The 17696-nt window shown below is 40.9% G+C and overlaps 1 protein-coding gene across 3 annotated transcripts in view; it reads left to right on the top strand.

The window, feature by feature from the left end:
• Positions 1-17288, top strand: part of rnf4 (ring finger protein 4) — a 33979-nt gene extending 16691 nt beyond the window's left edge. For all 3 annotated transcript variants that reach the window (XM_062039691.1, XM_062039690.1, XM_062039689.1), the window contains exons 3-8: positions 10556-10739; positions 10819-10901; positions 13818-13830; positions 13903-14023; positions 16944-16995; positions 17059-17288. In XM_062039691.1, the coding sequence (XP_061895675.1) occupies positions 10556-10739; positions 10819-10901; positions 13818-13830; positions 13903-14023; positions 16944-16995; positions 17059-17208 (603 nt within the window). In that variant the 3' untranslated portion in view covers positions 17209-17288. The remainder of the gene's footprint in view (positions 1-10555; positions 10740-10818; positions 10902-13817; positions 13831-13902; positions 14024-16943; positions 16996-17058) is intronic.
• Positions 17289-17696: the final 408 nt, after the last annotated feature.

The following is a 17696-nucleotide window of genomic DNA, read 5'->3' on the forward strand; positions in this document are numbered from 1 at the left end:
GTAAATGACTATTCTAGCTGCAAATGTCTGGTTTTTGGTGCAATATCTACATAGGTGTATAGAGGCCCATTTCCAGCAACTATCACTCCAGTGTTCTAATGGTACAATGTGTTTGCTCATTGGCTCAGAAGGCTAATTGATTATTAGAAAACCCTTGTGCAATCATGTTCACACATCTGAAAACAGTTTAGCTCGTTACAGAAGCTGCAAAACTGACCTTCCTTTGAGCAGATTGAGTTTCTGGAGCATCACATTTGTGGGGTCAATTAAACGCTCAAAATGGCCAGAAAAAGAGAACTTTCATCTGAAACTCGACAGTCTATTCTTCTTCTTAGTAATGAAGGCTATTCCACAAAATTGTTTGGGTGACCCCAAACTTTTGAACGGTAGTGTATAAGGCGCATTAAAGGAGTCATATTATAATTATTTTTTTTCTAAATGGATAACACTTCCTTGTGGTCTACATAACATGTAATCGTGGTTCTTTGGTCAAAATGTTGCATAGATGATGTTTTACAGATCATCTTCAAGCCACTTTCTGACAGTCGCTTCCAGATGCGCCATTTTGTGGGCAGTCTTATTTACGTGGCTCACCTTCGACAGCGTCTTCTCCCCGTCATCTTTGTTGTAGCGGTGTAGCGTGCGAGGATGGGAGTGGAAGTGTCAAAAGATGGAGCTAACTGTTTTAATGACATTCTGACTTTACTTCAATCAATAACGGAGCAGCATCTCCTCATCCGGAAACAACAACACCGGAAATGTGTCCGACCGGAACTCTCTAATAACTAAAGTTCCTTGAGTGAATAATGTAAACTCACTACACCGGTATGTTTTAGCGCTTTCATGGCGAGTTTACTGACAGATATAAGTAAGAACTTTACACTACTTTATATTAGAAATGGCAACAGCGGAGGATGAATGTACCATGACAAGAAGATAGAGAAAAGGAAGAAGCTTATCGACTACGGTGTCGTCACGGACTACAAAGGCGGACACATGCAATTTTTCAGGATTTATGCAGATCCCAAATACAGTTTAGCAGGTACCAGAAGTTAAGAAAAGTTGCTTTTGCATAAAATTGCGAAACAAAACGCCAGATAATATGTCTTACCTTATACACACACCATAATAATACTAGTATGTTGAAGCACAGTATAATCCATCAAGCGGTGCGGCTTCATAGCTTACCATAGTCGTACTAAAACATTTTGATAGGTTTTTGAGCGCCGTGTGTAATGTTCTGTATTTTCAATGGAACAGTCAATATCGGATTTTATCGGACTGAATCTAAAAACTCCGATATAAGCGCTCCGATATAAGCTGCCCATTTACCGCTGCAGCACGTCTATAATAGGTGACTCTGGTTTGATCACACTCCAACACAGTAGGAGGCGGCAATGCCCCTTAATTAACGTTGGTGCCGGCCGCGGAAGAAGAGCGTCTCTGATCCAGCATGCACAACAACAACACAACAACGCGTGTGCTTGCAGCAAAGTGTAGTGATGTCGGCTGTGTGGAAGTATTTTAACGTAAACTCGGACAAAGACGTTGCCGCTAAATGCAACATTTGTCAGGCGCAAGTGTCCCGTGGAGGGACAGAACCGGGAAGGTTTAATACAAGCAACCTCATCGCACATTTGAAAAAACACCACAAAAAAGAACATGAGGGTTTTCGCAAGAGTAGCAAGACGAAGCAACAAACCTCTGGCTCGCTTCAGCAACCCACGCTGGCCGAAAGCTTTGCAAGACGTGACAAACTACCACGGCACAGCAAAAAGGCAATGGCCATAACAGAAAAGATAGCCCAGTTTATTGTGCTTGATGACCAGCCCCTGTCGGTGGTGAGTAATGTCGGGTTTAAACACTGAATGGAGCACCTTGAACCTCGCTACATTATTCCTAACCACCACTACATTGTAGACAAAACTATACCCCAGATGCACGAAGAGGTTAAAAAGTGTATTGCCGCACACGTGGAGAAGGCAAATGCTATAAGCTTCACCACAAACTTTTTATTTATTTTTTAAATTGGATTTATTTAGGTTATTTTTCAGGGTCTTCTAATTTATTTTTAATTTATTCTATTCAATTGTATAATTATGTTGGTATTAGTGGTTATTTTGCACTTTAAATATAAAATTTTTATTGGATTTGTTGAGGTAATACTCTTATGTTGAAGGTTAAAATTTATGTAACCAATTGGTTAATAATAAATGTGTCAGTTTTTCCTATACCTACTCTTGCTGACTATTGTTTTCTGTTTTAACACTACAACAACAGTAACAGTAACATCACTTTATCAAGCCTTTTCTAACATTCCACACAACAAAATAAGGAATAAATATATGTATGATTCGTGCCTATATCGTATCGTATTGATATCGGTATCGGACAATACTCAAGGCTACAATATCGGTATCGTATCGGAAGTGAAAAAGTTGTATCGGGACATCCCTAGTGGTAGATAGACACAAAGCTTCATCAAACATCTGATCCACTGAACAAAGAGCTCCAAAAATCTTGATCCTACACTTCTCTTTTGTAAAGTAAATCTGAACAGCCGATATGGGCATCTACATCAACTATATGATTTGCCTGAGAAGCTTGACGGGACACACAAAAAAAACAAAAAAATTTTTAAAACAAAAAACAAAACAAAAAAGACTTCTTTTTTTTTGTGGCGGCCTTAATTCTTTCGTGGCGGGCCGCCACAAATAAATGAATGTGTGGGAAACACTGTACTTGGTGTTGTTGTCCCAGAGAATCTGGAAGATCTAGGCTCAGTAAATTATAATAATCGACTAAGAACGCTGGACAAAATTATGCAATTATGAAAAGGGAAATCCTTAACCTTGTATGGTAAAATATCTATTGTCAACTTGTTAATTATTCCTGAATTTATTTATTTGTTTTTGTCATTACCAGCTCCATCACAAAACTTTTTTAAGATTTATGAGCGGAGGGTCTTTGATTTTGTCTGGGACGGCAAACCAGAAAAGATTAAATGAACGGTTTTGTACAACCAGTATGAATATGGGGGCCTGAAACTTCTCAACCTTGAAGCTATGTGTCTGTCTTTAAAAGCATCAATTGTTCCAAAGATGTATTTAAACACTGAGTGGTACACAAGTGTCCTGTTGGACAAAAAACATGTACTGTATCAAAAGAAATTGTATCCTTTTTTTTACAAGTGATCCCTCCCATTTTTCTTATGTAGAGAGTCTGCTGGGAAACATGGCGGGGTTCATAAAGGAAACAATCCACTCATGGTGGTGTTTTCAATTTGATGCGCCAGAAAAAAGAGACGATATTTTGCAGCAGATAATATGAATGAACTCTAATATTGTAATAGATGGAAAGCCTTTCTTTTGGAAAAATATGTTTGAAAGAGGAATCATTTTTGTCAATGGTATTATCAATGAGAATGGTAAAATGATGAAGTATGATGAATTTAGAACTATGTATGGTGATGCTTGCTCAAGCTTTTCATTTAATCAACTAACTGGAGTAATTGGGAAAAGATGGAAACAAAGAATTAATTATGGAACTACTAAATTATTAGTTTGTAAACCTCTAATAAGAAATTCTAGTTGGCAAAAAGGAACTAAAATAAATAGAAAAATATATATTTTTTATTTAATAAAGAAATCTTTAAAGGCTGCCCCATACAACACATATGTAAAATGGGAGGACTTTTTTGACTGCCCGTTGCCGTGGGATGCAATATTCAAACTAATCTATAAAACTACTATCGATGTGCAAAATCGTTATTTTCAAATTTAAATTATTTATAACTTCTTACCCACGGGGAAAATGTTAAAATTATGGAATATGACAGAGTCAGATGATTGCCGATTTTGTTGTCCGGGGCCGTATTTATCAAGCTTCTTAGAATGACTCCTAAGAAGTCTGCTAAGAGTTGACTTATGAGTAAAGAAATTATTCGCTGAAAGCTGCACTTAAAAGTTAGTTGTCAAGCGTCTTACTCACACTTTCAGCGAAGTGTAGGGCTGAATCTTAAGTGTCACACTCAGAGCTGAATTACGACATTACTATGTGCCGTAAACGGAATTTTAGGTGACGTCATTTCTGTGTCCATAGAAATGACCAATCACGGAAGAGAATCCCTTGTCTAAGAATAAAGAAATATCTTAGAAATATTTAAGTGGACAATGGGAGTGTATATTTTGACAATAAACTACAAAATAATACAAAACAAACAAACAATATTGGTGATGAATCAAAAATAAATGTTTCCTTTTCTTTCCAATTCATTAATTAGGCAACTAATTTGAAACTGAAAGCGTGATGTTGCTGATGAGATGACGCCCCTTATTAAATCTGTGACAAAAATAATACCCACTCTGTCTAAACGATACCGTTTGATCAGCTGCTCGTCATCAAACAAAGCCAGTTTGGCTGTTTATCAGGGTATAAAGTCAATTGGGACAAATGTGAAATATTACCACTTAATAAACACTGCAAGAAATCACAAGTTCAGAACTCCAAAATTAAATGGAAAGAGGCAGAAATCATATATCTAGGACTACATATTACACCAAACCTTTATGCAAGTAGAGATCTAAATCTTAAACATTTAAAAAATAAGATAGAATCCAAAATGGAACGCTGGTCACGTCTCCAAATATCACTTTGGGGTCGTGTGAACATAGTAAAAATGAGTATACTGCCAGCAGTTAATTATATACTGAAAATGATGCCTGTCCTAATTAATAAAAGTTGGTTTAAGAAAATACATACAATGATATCACATTTTATATGGTGTGGAAAGAAGGCCAGATGCTCATACTTAAGGTTGTCTTGTACACAAGATAAAGGAGGACTACAATTACCAAACTTATGACATTATTATATCTCCTTCGGTTGTGAACAAGCAAGCCACATATTTCATTCTTCTGCAGATAAAGATTGGATCAACATAGAAAAAAATATGTTAATAAATTTGGACATTGATGTGGGGAGCTTATATTATATTAAAAAAATACCTAATGAATTGAGGCAGAGCCCAATAGAAGCCACCTTTAACATTCTAAAACTGTGCCAGAAAATACTAGGAATCAACCCAATGACATCTGTAAATCAACCGCTTTGGTACAATCCTAATATCATAATTAATAAAAATGTGGTTAAATGGACAACATGGAAAGACAGAGGTATTACTAAACCTCATCATATTATTAATAAAAACTCTTTTAAACCGTTCAATGATTTAGTTGAACAATATAATGTACCCAGAAATCATTTTTTAAATGTTATCTCATTAAAACACGCTGTAAATAAATGCATATCCTCTGAAAGTATGTCTTTAAATAGCCATGAACTGGAAGATGCACTTTTTAATCAAGATACAATTAAGAAATTAATTAAACTATTTTATGGAATAATAAATGAACACCACACTAGCAATGCAAATGATGCATGTGTTCGCAAATGGATGACGGACATAAACATTTTTGATGAAAGAGACATATCATGGAATGATATTTGGAAAAATGCCAATAAGCCCTTTAGAAGCATTAAAGATAAACTGACTCAATTTAAGATATTGAATAAATTGTATTTTACATCTTCTCAGCTGTTTAAAATTGGTGTAGTACATAGCAAGTTATGTATGAAGTGTCGGGCAGCTGAGGGAACTCTTGTTCATTTATTGTGGGAATGTCAGAGAATAAAAGAGTTATGGTTGAAAACAACAAAAGAAGCAATCACATTCCTTAATATAAACATCCCAATGACACTGCAAACTTGTATTTTTGGGGATCTCCATCAATTTAGTAACGTGTCATCAAAGAGTAAAAATGCTTTTCTTTCAATATGCATAATAACAAAAAGGGTAATATTTAAAAAATGGATAGCTGTTGATAGTCCAACTCATACTGACTGGTACACACAAGCTATGGAGATGATATCAGTAGAACAAACTGCATTTAGTTTAGATAATAATGAGTCATATATTGGAATATGGGATCCATTATTTAAATTTGTTTCAACTATTAAATGAACCAAAATATGACTTATTATATCTTTGTGGAAAATATTGGACACAGTGTGCTGTCAAGCTTGTGAGATGTGATGCAGGTGTGGGCCACTGTGACACTATTGTTCATTTCTAATTTTTTAAATTATTTTTTATTGATGTTTTTAATGATAATATCAATGAGGGTTGTTTTTTTTAATCACTGCTATTTTGAAATTATTACTAATATTGATGCTGTTGTCGATAATGTTCATTTTTGTTTCACTACATTTGTATTGTTCCGTGTCATGTTTGTGTGTCCTCAATTGCTCTCAATTGTTCTGTTTGTTGTTATTCCTAACATTGGTGGGACGGGTTTGGTTTTAGAATTGGATTGCATTGTTGTGGTATTGTTTTGTTGATTGATTAATTTAAAAAAAAACAACAAAAAAACAAAGCCAGGACATCCTTCCTCTCCCTGAACGTTCGCGCACGTCTCTCTCGCCTCAGTGCCATCCCCCGCTGGCAACTCCTAACCACTTAGGACACCTCTGAAGGTCTCTTAAATATCGTGGAGAGTAGGAGTGATTCTTAGACTTAAGAAAGTTGATAAATAGCTTTTATTCTTAAGTTTGAGAGTAGGACTAAATTTCGCAAATTCTCAGGTCTTAAGTGTAAAATGGCACTCTAAGACGCTTGATAAATACGGCCCCAGGAGTCTGAATCCACCCTGCATTTGTTTTGGTATTGTCATATTGTGTCTTCGTTTTGGGTGGAAGTTGAAAAAATGTGTTTAAGGATTGGGTTGTTTATGAAGCTTGATGTGGTTTCTGTTATTTTAGGAGAGTTCATTGACAATCATGATTTAGTCAATTTAATCATAGTACTCGGTAAAAGGTTTATTTTTAAGGCCAAAAACAGATATTCACTTAGTATTACTTTCTTTAAAACATTTATTCAGTATTTTTTAACTTTAGAAAGTTACATGGTTGAAAATGTTAATGATGCCAAAAAACATAAAAAAAAGATGGGAAGTCCTCAAAGGCTTATTTTGAAAGTATAATTATGTTTATAGATTATATGATATCTGTTGTTGTGTTCCCTAATTTGAGTGACCTGGACATAATCTGGACTGTACATAAATGCTTATTTTGAAAATGTAATTTTGTTTATAAAATATATGCAATCTGTTGTGTTCCCTAATTTTTTTCTGTGTACATGAATGAAGGTGTGTGTTGCTGAGTCCGACTTGGACATTATCTGGACTGGACCTGGTTTTAAAAACCCTTTAAACAAATCTAATTTCATTGACAACCTGGTCTGGTGAAGATAAGGTCCTTTTTTAAAAAATAAAATAAAATAACATAAATAAATAAAAAACATTTTCTTGGATAAAAAAGAAAGTAAAACAATATAAAAATAATTACATAAAAAATTGTAATTAATGAAAATGTTAGTGGACCAGCAGCACATACAATCATGTGTGCTTCAGGGACTGTGTCCCTTGCAGATGTGTTGTCTATGTTGTGGGAACCAGAATATTGGTAGCAGAAAGAAATAACCCCTTTTGTGTGAGTGGGTGTGGATGAGTGTGAATGGGGGGAGGTTTTTTGGGTTGATGCACTGATTGAAAGTGTATCTTGTGTTTTTTCTATGTTGATTTAAAAAAAAAAAATTAAAAAAAAAAGATACGATTTTTAGAACAGGCCAGCGGGCGACTCATCTGGTCCTTACGGGCGACCTGGTGCCCGCGGGCACCGCGTTGGTGACCCCTGTTTTACGGTAATGTGTTAATAATTTCACACAAGTCGCTCCTGAGTATAAGTCGCACCCCCGGCCAAACCAGTGACGTGCAGTCAGGGGAGGCAGGTGCCATCGTGGAAAGGAATTTTTTAAATTAAATTGTTATATGTATTCAGTGATAATACTATAAAGTTATTTTCCATTTAACTTCACCAGTTTCAGATTATTTTTATTCAAAAATCGCTGAATTTTCACATTTGCCGTTCAAATACTGAGAAGAGACTTGCGGTGAGTCACCAGCCAGTTGAGCCTCACCATGGATTGCGGAATGACTCGGCTAACTGCTGGCCTGCTGTGCAGTGAGACCGTATTGCTATATGAATTATATTATAAATTTCCATATTTTAGTTAGCTGAGGTATATAATGTACAGTGTATTTTGTCAACAACTGTATGTGTGTAACGTATTTCTTGTGCTGAGCAATCATAAAACAGCTGCGAAGACGCACTGGGTGAGGCTCGCAGTAATCCCGCCTCCTGGTGGTAGAGGGCGCTAGTAATCCCAGAGATCATTCATGTGACTACTCGGCTGCAGAATAAGTGTCAACAAGCAGCAACAGTTAGCAGCGATCGTTTATTTTTTCCTCTCGCCTGAACTTTTAAGATGGGGACGGCGTGGCGAAGTTGGTAGAGTGGCCGTGCCAGCAATCGGAGGGTTGCTGGTTACTGGGGTTCAATCCCCACCTTCTACCATCCTAGTCACGTCTGTTGTGTCCTTGGGCAAGACACTTCACCCTTGCTCCTGATGGGTGCTGGTTAGCGCCTTGCATGGCAGCTCCCTCCATCAGTGTGTGAATGTGTGTGTGAATGGGTGAATGTGGAAATACTGTCAAAGCGCTTTGAGTACCTTGAAGGTAGAAAAGCGCTATACAAGTATAACCCATTTATCATTTATTACATCTCTAAAATAAAACCGTTTTCTAAACTGGACTTTCAATCGAAGCAGGAGGTAATAATTAAAGGAAGATCTTCATCGAGACAGAGAGACTTTTAAAACTGAACAAAGATAAGGAAGACTTCTATAAACAAGTTATCGATGCTTTTGTTCAAAAGGAGCGGCGCATGGACTTCATTTATAAGTAAAGGTAAGACCATAATAACGTTTTTTTAATTAAATGTGCTTTTTTGTGTGCTACAGTGTGTATGTGTAAAGTTAAAGATAAGTTAAAGTACCAATGATTGTCACACACACACTAAGTGTGGTAAAATTTGTCCTCTGCATTTGACCCATCCCCTTGCTCACCCCCTGGGAGGTGAGGGGAGCAGTGGGCAGCAGCAGCGCCGCGCCCGGGAATCATTTTTGTTGATTTAACCCCCAATTCCAACCCTTGATGCTGAGTGTCAAGCAGGGAAGAATGCTGGTATGAGCTTTTAAACACAACCCGTTAACTGCTGCCAATCAAAGGGTGAATAAGATACTCTTTAGGGTTCATATATTTGTAAATCTGACTGTGATGAAGTCAGTGCCTCACCAGCCATGAACCTCACAGCACGTCACTGGGCCAAACTATGAAAAAAACTGCGACTTATAGTCCGAAAAATACGTTAATGCGCCTAATGTACGGATATGAGGCCAGTCACACATAATAAATATGTGTAGACTGCAATATAACTCAAGTAAACATCACCAAAATGTTACATGTTCCATTGAAAATATAGAACTTAACACACGGTTCTCAAAAATCTATCAATGTTTTAGTAGGACTTTGGTAAGCTATGAAGCCGCACCGCTTGATGGATTGTACTGTGCTTCAACATAGGAGTATTATTATGGTGTGTGTATAAGGTAAGACATATTATCTGGCGTTTTGTTTCGCAATATTATGCAAAAGCAACTTTTCTTACCTTCTGGTACCTGCTGATGTGTATTTGGGATCTGCATAAGTCCTGAAAATTTGCGCGCTTCCGCCTTTGTAGTCGGTGCAGACACCGTAGTCGATAAGCTTCTTCTTTTTCTCTATCTTCTTGTTATGGGACATTCATCCTCCGCTGTTGCCATTTCTAATACAAAGTAGTGTAAGGTTCTTACTTATATCTGTCAGTAAACTCGCCATGAAAGCACGAAAACATACCGGTGTAGTGAGTTTACATTATTCACCCAAGGAACTTTAGTTAGAGAGTTCTGGTCGGACGGTTTTTCACGGGACACATTTCCGGTGTGGTTGTTTCCGGACGAGGGGATGCTGCGCCGTTATTGATTGAAGTAAAGTCGGAATGTCATTAAAACAGTTAGCGCCATCTTTTGACACTTCTTCCACTCCCGTCCTTGCACGCTACAACAAAGATGACGGGGAGAAGACGCTGTCGAAGCTGAGCCACGTAAATAAGACTGCCCACAAAACGGCGCATCCTGTCAGAAAGCGGCATATTGATGATGTGTAAAACATAATCTATGCAACATTTTGACCAAAGAACCACCATTACATGTTATGTAGACCACAAGGAAGTCTTTTACATTTACAAAAAAAAATTATAATATCACTCCTTTAATGCGCCTTATAATCCGGTGTGCCTTTTGTATCAAAATAGACCTGACTAGACCCGCTCATCGGCAGTGCGCCCTATGGTCAAGAAAATACATTTGAACACGTTTGACTCCCCTGGGGGAGAATCTTATGTTTTCACACAGTTAATCAATAACTAATAACAAAGTTTTGTTTTTAAATCTACATAAAACATTTGTTTAGCACTGTTAAAGTACATATATGCATCATTGCCAATGAAATGAATCATGGCCTCATAAATAGTTACTTTGTGTGTGTGTGTGCGCATCAAGACCCCAAAGACGAGGCGCGCCAAACCCAGTGGTGCTAATAATGCTCGGAGGAGGGGGAGTTCCAGCACACGGGCGAAAGCCAGTGGAGCAGCAAGGAGAACGAGTCCGAGAGCCGCCGCCGTCCTGACTCCCCCCACTGCGGCGATCGACGTGACGGACACCATGGAGGACACCATGGAGGACAGTGAGTGCTGATCAGCGATCAATAGGGTGTCGAGTCAGTCGTCGTGTGCGGTCAGCGATCAACAAGACGTTTGTTGCAGGTGTGGATGAGGTGGTGGATCTGACGTGCGAGGCATCAGAAGCGTCAACTGTTGTAGACCTGACCAACAACGACTCTGTGCTGGTGAACACACACACACACACACACACACACACACACACACACACACACACACACACACACACACACACACACACACACACACACACACACACACACACACACATGCTTGTATTTGTTGCCTTCTTGAGACTTCTGAAAATTGCCTACCTCTTTAGGACCACCCTAATTTTGATAGATTTCACCACCAGGGAAATGAGATCTCTATTTTTATTTTTTTGTAATGTGCTTAAGGCCGATGACAAAGGAGTCACGGACCACAGATGGCCCCTGTGCCGCACTTTGGGCAACCCAGCTGTAGAAGCTAACTGTTAATGGCCACTATAGTCTTAGTACTGTAGTGTATTTGTTCATCCTATGGTCACATGTGGGATGCGGGTTGTCTTACGTCAGCACTGGAAGTCGTAAAATCAGCTGGGGGGATGAATAGGGAAGTCCTTCTTTAGCTTGTTTTATCATATATTGCTGCCTTTGCCCCCGTCCATGTTTACTTTTGTATGCACATTAAATCAACCAAAAATCCTGACTTTGGAGCAATATTCACGGACTCTAGTATTTGGCTCTCTATTAGATGCAATGGTTTTCTGTATTAGAATCAGAACCAGAATCAGAATAGTTTTATTGCCATTGTTTGAGAACGGGTTCACAAACTAGGAATTTTTGTTGGTGCAATCGTTGCAACATAAAACACATATAACACATATTTGGTAATAAAAAGAGCTGTAACTGAGCTGTCAGATCTTGTTATAGACTTAGAAGGAATTCAAGGAGCTACTGTTAGGAGTTATTGTTCATGTGCCTGATGGCCGAGGGGAAAAAACTGTTCAGGTGGTGGGAGGTGTAGGTCTGGATGGAGCGTAGTCTCCTGCCTGAGGGGAGAGGGGAGAATAGTTTGTGTCCAGGGTGAGAAGAGTCAGCTGTGATCCGACCCACACGCCTCCTGGTCCTGGAGGAGAACAAGTCCTGGAGGGATGGGAGCTTGCAGCCAATCACCTTCTCAGCAGCACGTACGATGCGCTGCAGTCTATGCTTATCCTGGACTGTGGCGCCGGGGAACCACACTGTGAAGGAGGAGGTCAGGATGGACTCTATGATGGCTGAGTAAAACTGCACCAGCATCTCGGTCGGCACCTTAAGTTTCCTCAGCTGCGGCAGGAAGTACATCCTCTGCTGGGCCTTCTTGATGAGGGAGCTGATGGTCGGCTCCCACTTGAGGTCTTGGGTGATGGTGGTGCCCAAGAAACGGAAGGAGTCCACAATGGGGACGGGGGTGGGAGAGTCAATCAGGGTGAGGGGGGATGGTGGGGCTGTGACTTTCCTGAAGTCCATGATCATCTCCACTGTTTTCTGGGCGTTCAGCTCCAGGTTGTTGAGGCTACACCAGGACGCCAGCCGGTCCACCTCTCTCCTGTAGGCGGACTCATCGCCATCCGAGATGAGCCCGATGAGGGTGGTGTCATCCGCAAACTTGAGCAGTTTTACGGACTGGTGACTGGAGGTGCAGCAGTTTGTATACAGGGAGAAGAGCCAGGGGGAGAGTACACAGCCCTGAGGAGAGTACACAGCCCTGAGAAGTACCAGTGTTCGTGGTTCGACTGTCCGAGACAATCTTCCTCAGCCGCACGTGCTGTCTTCGGTCTGTCAGGAAGTCATTGATCCAACTGCAGAGGGAGTCGGGCACGCTGAGCTGGTAAAGCTTGTCTCGTAGCAGTCCAGTGAGGATGGTGTTGAAGGTAGAACTGAAGTCCACAAACAGGATCCTAGCGTAGGTTCCTGGGGAGTCCAGATGCTCCAGGATGAAGTGGAGGGCCAGGTTCACTGCATCATCCACAGACCTGTTGGCTCTATAGGCGAACTGCAGTGGGTCCAGGAGGGGGGCGGTGGTGTCCTTGAGGTGGGGCAGGACCAAGCGCTCAAAGGACTTCATGACCACAGACGTCAGCGCAACCGGCCTGTAGTCATTTAGTCCTGTGATCCGTGCTTTCTTAGGGACAGGGACAATGGTGGAGGTCTTAAAGCAGGACGGCACGCGGCATAGCTCCAGAGAGGTGTTAAAAATGTCAGTGAAGACAGGAGCCAGCTGGTCCGCACAGTGTCTGAGAGTGGAGGGGGAGACACCATCCGGCCCGGGGGCCTTCCGCGTATTCAGCTTCAAGAACTGCCGGCGTACATCCTTCTCGGATAGAGAGGGTCTTTACAGTCCTATGATGTTCTTGGAGTCCTGTGATGTCCTTGGTGTACTTTGAGTCCTTTAACTCCTTTAATGAAGTGCTTGCATTGGTGGGGAGGGTGATGGTGGGGGGAGCAGGGCTTTGATGAGCTGAAGGCCGTTCATGACGACAGTAATGTGTGTTGAGGCCCTGAATGACCAGGGCGAGAGTCCGGTCATTCAGGGCCTGGGGGGTTTTGGGCTTATAGTTCGTAAGGGCCCTTAGCCCTCTCCAAACGGCCGCAGAATCATTGGAGCGGAACTGTTCCTGTAGACGGTTAGAGTACACAGATTTAGCTTTTAGACCGTGATTTCGGTCCGAACTTGTTCATAAGTCCTCATATGGACAGTACTTTTCCTTGTTGATGTCTCAAGAAGGGTAGAAATACAAGAACACACACATACACACACACACACACACATAGCATCCTTACTGTTCAGTGTAGCTGATTTTGTATCCACAAAAAGTCTTTACAATGCTAGCTGTTAGCTTGGTGGCATTCCATAATGCCAAGAAGTAGGATTTTTTCACTTTTCTACTGTAATCACACTGAAGTTGTGCGTCCAAGTTGTTCACCCGACTTTTGCCTTCCAGCAGCACTTTTATCAGCAGTCTCTAACACAGCATTAGCTTAGCCTGCTAGCGCTCCAGTGAAACAAACTCTTCTTTTTCCCGCGCTTCCTCTCACGTGGCCGCCGTGCTGCCCCAGCTGGTGGAAGAAGGTACAAAACGTCCCTTAGCTGGACTCTGTGCACACGCTGACGTGACTTGACGCCACCCCTGTCCTCCATTAGGTCCTCAGAACAGGAGAAACGCTTCGGGGGAGAGTTACGTGCTCAGCAGTGACGATGAAGACTCGCCTGCTGGTGCCGGTGACGCCATGATGTCCTCGCTACAGGCTGAGCGCTCTGCCAGGTGATATTCATGTCCCTAATAGAAAACACAAGTCAATTCCAGCTTATAGACGTGTCCTCGATCTGGATACAAGTCAGATCTAGCTAATGTACATGTGCCCGGTCTGGATAAAAGTCAGATTCAGCTAATACACATGTCCCTGGTCTAGATACAAGTCAGATCCAGCTAATAGACATGTTCCTGGTCTGGATACAAGTCAGATCCAGCTAATCTACATGTCCCAGGTCTGGATACAAGTCAGGTCCAGCCAATATAGATGTCCCAGGTCTGGATACAAGTCAGATCCAGCCAATATACGTGTCCCTGGTCTGGATACAAGTCAGATCCAGCCAATATACGTGTCCCTGGTCTGGATACAAGTCAGATCCAGCCAATATACATGTCCCAGGTCTGCATACAAGTCAGATCCAGCTAATATACGTGTCCCTGGTCTGGATACAAGTCAGATCTAGCTAATAGACGTGTCCAAGGTCTGGATACAAGTAGGGCTGCAACAACTAATCGATTAAATCGATTATAATCGATTATAAAAATAGTTGCCGATTAATTTAGTCATCGATTCGTTGGATCTATGTTATGCGCATGCGCAGAGGCTTTAAAAAAAAAAAAAAAAAAAGATTTTTTTATTTATTTAAATAAATCTTTATTTATAAACTGCGACATTTACAAACAGCTGAGAAACAATAATCAAAATAAGTATGGTGCCAGTATGCTGTTTTTTTTTCAAATAAAATGCTGGAAAGGATAGAAATGTAGTTTGTCTCTTTTATCCGATTATTAATCGATTAATCGAAGTAATAATCGACAGATTAATCGATTATCAAATGAATCATTAGTTGCAGCCCTAGATACAAGTTAGATCCAGCTAATATACGTGTCCCAGGTCGGGATAAAAGTCATATCTAGCTAATATACGTGTCCCAGGTCTGGATACAAGTCAAATCCAGCTAATATACGTGTCCCTGGTCTGGATACAAGTCAGGTCTAGTTAATGTTTCTGTCCCTGGTATTGGTAAAAGTCAGGTCTAGTTAATGGTTGTGTCCCCGGTCTGGGTAAAAGTCAGGTCTAGTTAATGGTTGTGTTCCTGGTCTGGATACAATTCAGATCCAGCAAATACACGTGTCCCAGGTCTGGATACAATTCAGATCCAGCAAATACACGTGTCCCAGGTCTGGATACAATTCAGATCCAGCTAATATACATGTCCCAGGTCTGGATACAAGTCAGATCCAGCTAATATGCGTATCCTAGGTCTGGAGAAAAGTCAGATCCAGCTAATAGACGTGTCCCAGGAGTGGATACAAGTCAGATCCAGCTAATATACGTGTCCTAGGTCTGGAGAAAAGTCAGATCCAGCTAATAGATGTGTCCCAGGACTGGATACAAGTCAGATCCAGCTAATAGACGTGTTCCTGTTCCGGATACAAGTCAGATCCAGCTATGTCCCAGGTCTGGATACAAGTCAGATCCAGCTAATATACGTGTCCCCGGTCTGGATACAAGTCAGATCCAGCTAATATACGTGTCCCAGGTCTAAATACAAGTCAAATCCAGCTAATATGCGTGTCCCAGGTCTGGATACAAGTCAGATCCAGTTAATATAAGTGTCCCATGTCTGGATACAAGTCAGATGCAGCTAATATACATGTCCCAGGACTGGATACAAGTCAGATCCAGCTAATATACGTGTCCCTGGTCTGGGTAAAAGTCAGGACAGTTAATGGTTGTGTCCCTGGTCTGGATACCAGTCAGATCCAGTTAATGGTTGTGTGCCTGGTCTGGATACAAGTCAGATCCAGTTAATGGTTGTGTGCCTGGTCTGGATACAAGTCAGATGTAGTTAATGGTTGTGTCCCTGTTCTGGGTAAAAGTCAGGTCTAGCTAATGGTTGTGTTCCTGGTCTGGATACAAGTCAGATCCAGTTAATGGTTGTGTCCCTGGTCTGGATACAAGTCAGATCCAGTTAATGGTTGTGTCCCTGGTCTGGATATAAGTCAGGTCTAGTTAATAATTGTGTCTGGATGAACAAATATCTAATATTTAAGTCTGTTAAAGTAATACAGACTGTTGTAGAATGTGGAACTAGTGGGACACACATAAAGCAAACCACAGCAGGACACCAGGAGAAGCCATGCTAACCGCTAAGCTAGCCTGCATGGAAAGTGTGAAATGGAGCGAGGAGTAACCAGTTAAGTGTAGGAAATGAACAAGTAGATGCATGAAGAAGAGAGAATATCCATGCAATTTGACAACACTGAGATACAAGTCAAGTCCAGGTAATAGACTGGTGCCACATAGTAAATACAGGTGCAGTCCAGGTAATAGACAGGTGCCACATAGTAAATACAAGTGCAGTCCAGGTAATAGACTGGTGCCACATAGTAAATACAAGTCAAGTCCAGGTAATAGACTGGTGCCACATAGTAAATACAAGTGAAGTCCAGGTAATAGACTGGTGCCACATAGTAAATACAAGTCAAGTCCAGGTAATAGACTGGTGCCACATAGTAGATACAAGTCAAGTCCAGGTAATAGACTGGTGCCACATAGTAGATACAAGTCAAGTCCAGGTAATAGACTGGTGCCACATAGTAGATACAAGTCAAGTCCAGGTAATAGACTGGTGCCACATAGTAAATACAGGTGCAGTCCAGGTAATAGACTGGTGCCACATAGTAAATACAAGTGCAGTCCAGGTAATAGACTGGTGCCACATAGTAAATACAAGTCAAGTCCAGGTAATAGACTAGTGCCACATAGTAAATACAAGTCAAGTCCAGGTAATAGACTGGTGCCACATAGTAGATACAAGTCAAGTCCAGGTAATAGACTGGTGCCACATAGTAGATACAAGTCAAGTCCAGGTCGTAGACGTGACCCTAATGACCAGTGAGACAAGTACTTGTCTGTGTCTTCCAGGTGGACTCCAGGAACGATCACCTGTCCAGTCTGTATGGACTCCTACTCAGAGGTGAGACTGGGACACAGGTGCAGGCTCACCTGTGTGCATCTTTAACCTTTGCGGTCCTCACAGATTGTGGACAGCGGCCGCTTGGTGGTCTCCACAAAGTGCGGACATGTCTTCTGCAGCCAGTGCATTCGAGACGCTCTGTCCAGGTCTCACACGTGTCCCACTTGTCGCAAACGCCTCACCCCCCGCCAGTACCACCCCCTCTACATTTGATGTTGTGACTCTTTTGTGTGTGTCTCTCTTGTGTGTTCTATGTGCAGGAATAGAAATAAACAATTCATTACTCAAGTCTCTTCCAAGTTGTCATCTTGTCTTTTCAAAACAAGGACATCGACTGTAGACGCTAGCTTGATAAGTAGTTCACCTGCTGAAAAAAATTATGTATTATATATACACAGTTGTGCTCATAAGTTTACATACCCTGGGAGAATTTATGATTTCTTGGCCATTCTTCAGAGAATATGAATATCACAAAAACCTTTCTTCCACTCATGCTTAATGGTTGTGTGAAGCTATTTATTAGCAAACAACTGTGTTTACTCTTTTTTTTTATATCAAAATGACAAAAGAAAGTACCCAAATGACCCTGATCAAAGGTTTACATACCCCAGTGACTTTGATCTGATAACACACAAAAGTTGACACAAACAGGTTTGAATGGCTAATCAAGGTTCCAATGATTAGCCAAAATTGTTTGTAAT

Source organism: Entelurus aequoreus, linkage group LG28 (genome assembly GCF_033978785.1).
Source record: "Entelurus aequoreus isolate RoL-2023_Sb linkage group LG28, RoL_Eaeq_v1.1, whole genome shotgun sequence".
Taxonomy (NCBI): Eukaryota; Metazoa; Chordata; class Actinopteri; order Syngnathiformes; family Syngnathidae; genus Entelurus; species Entelurus aequoreus.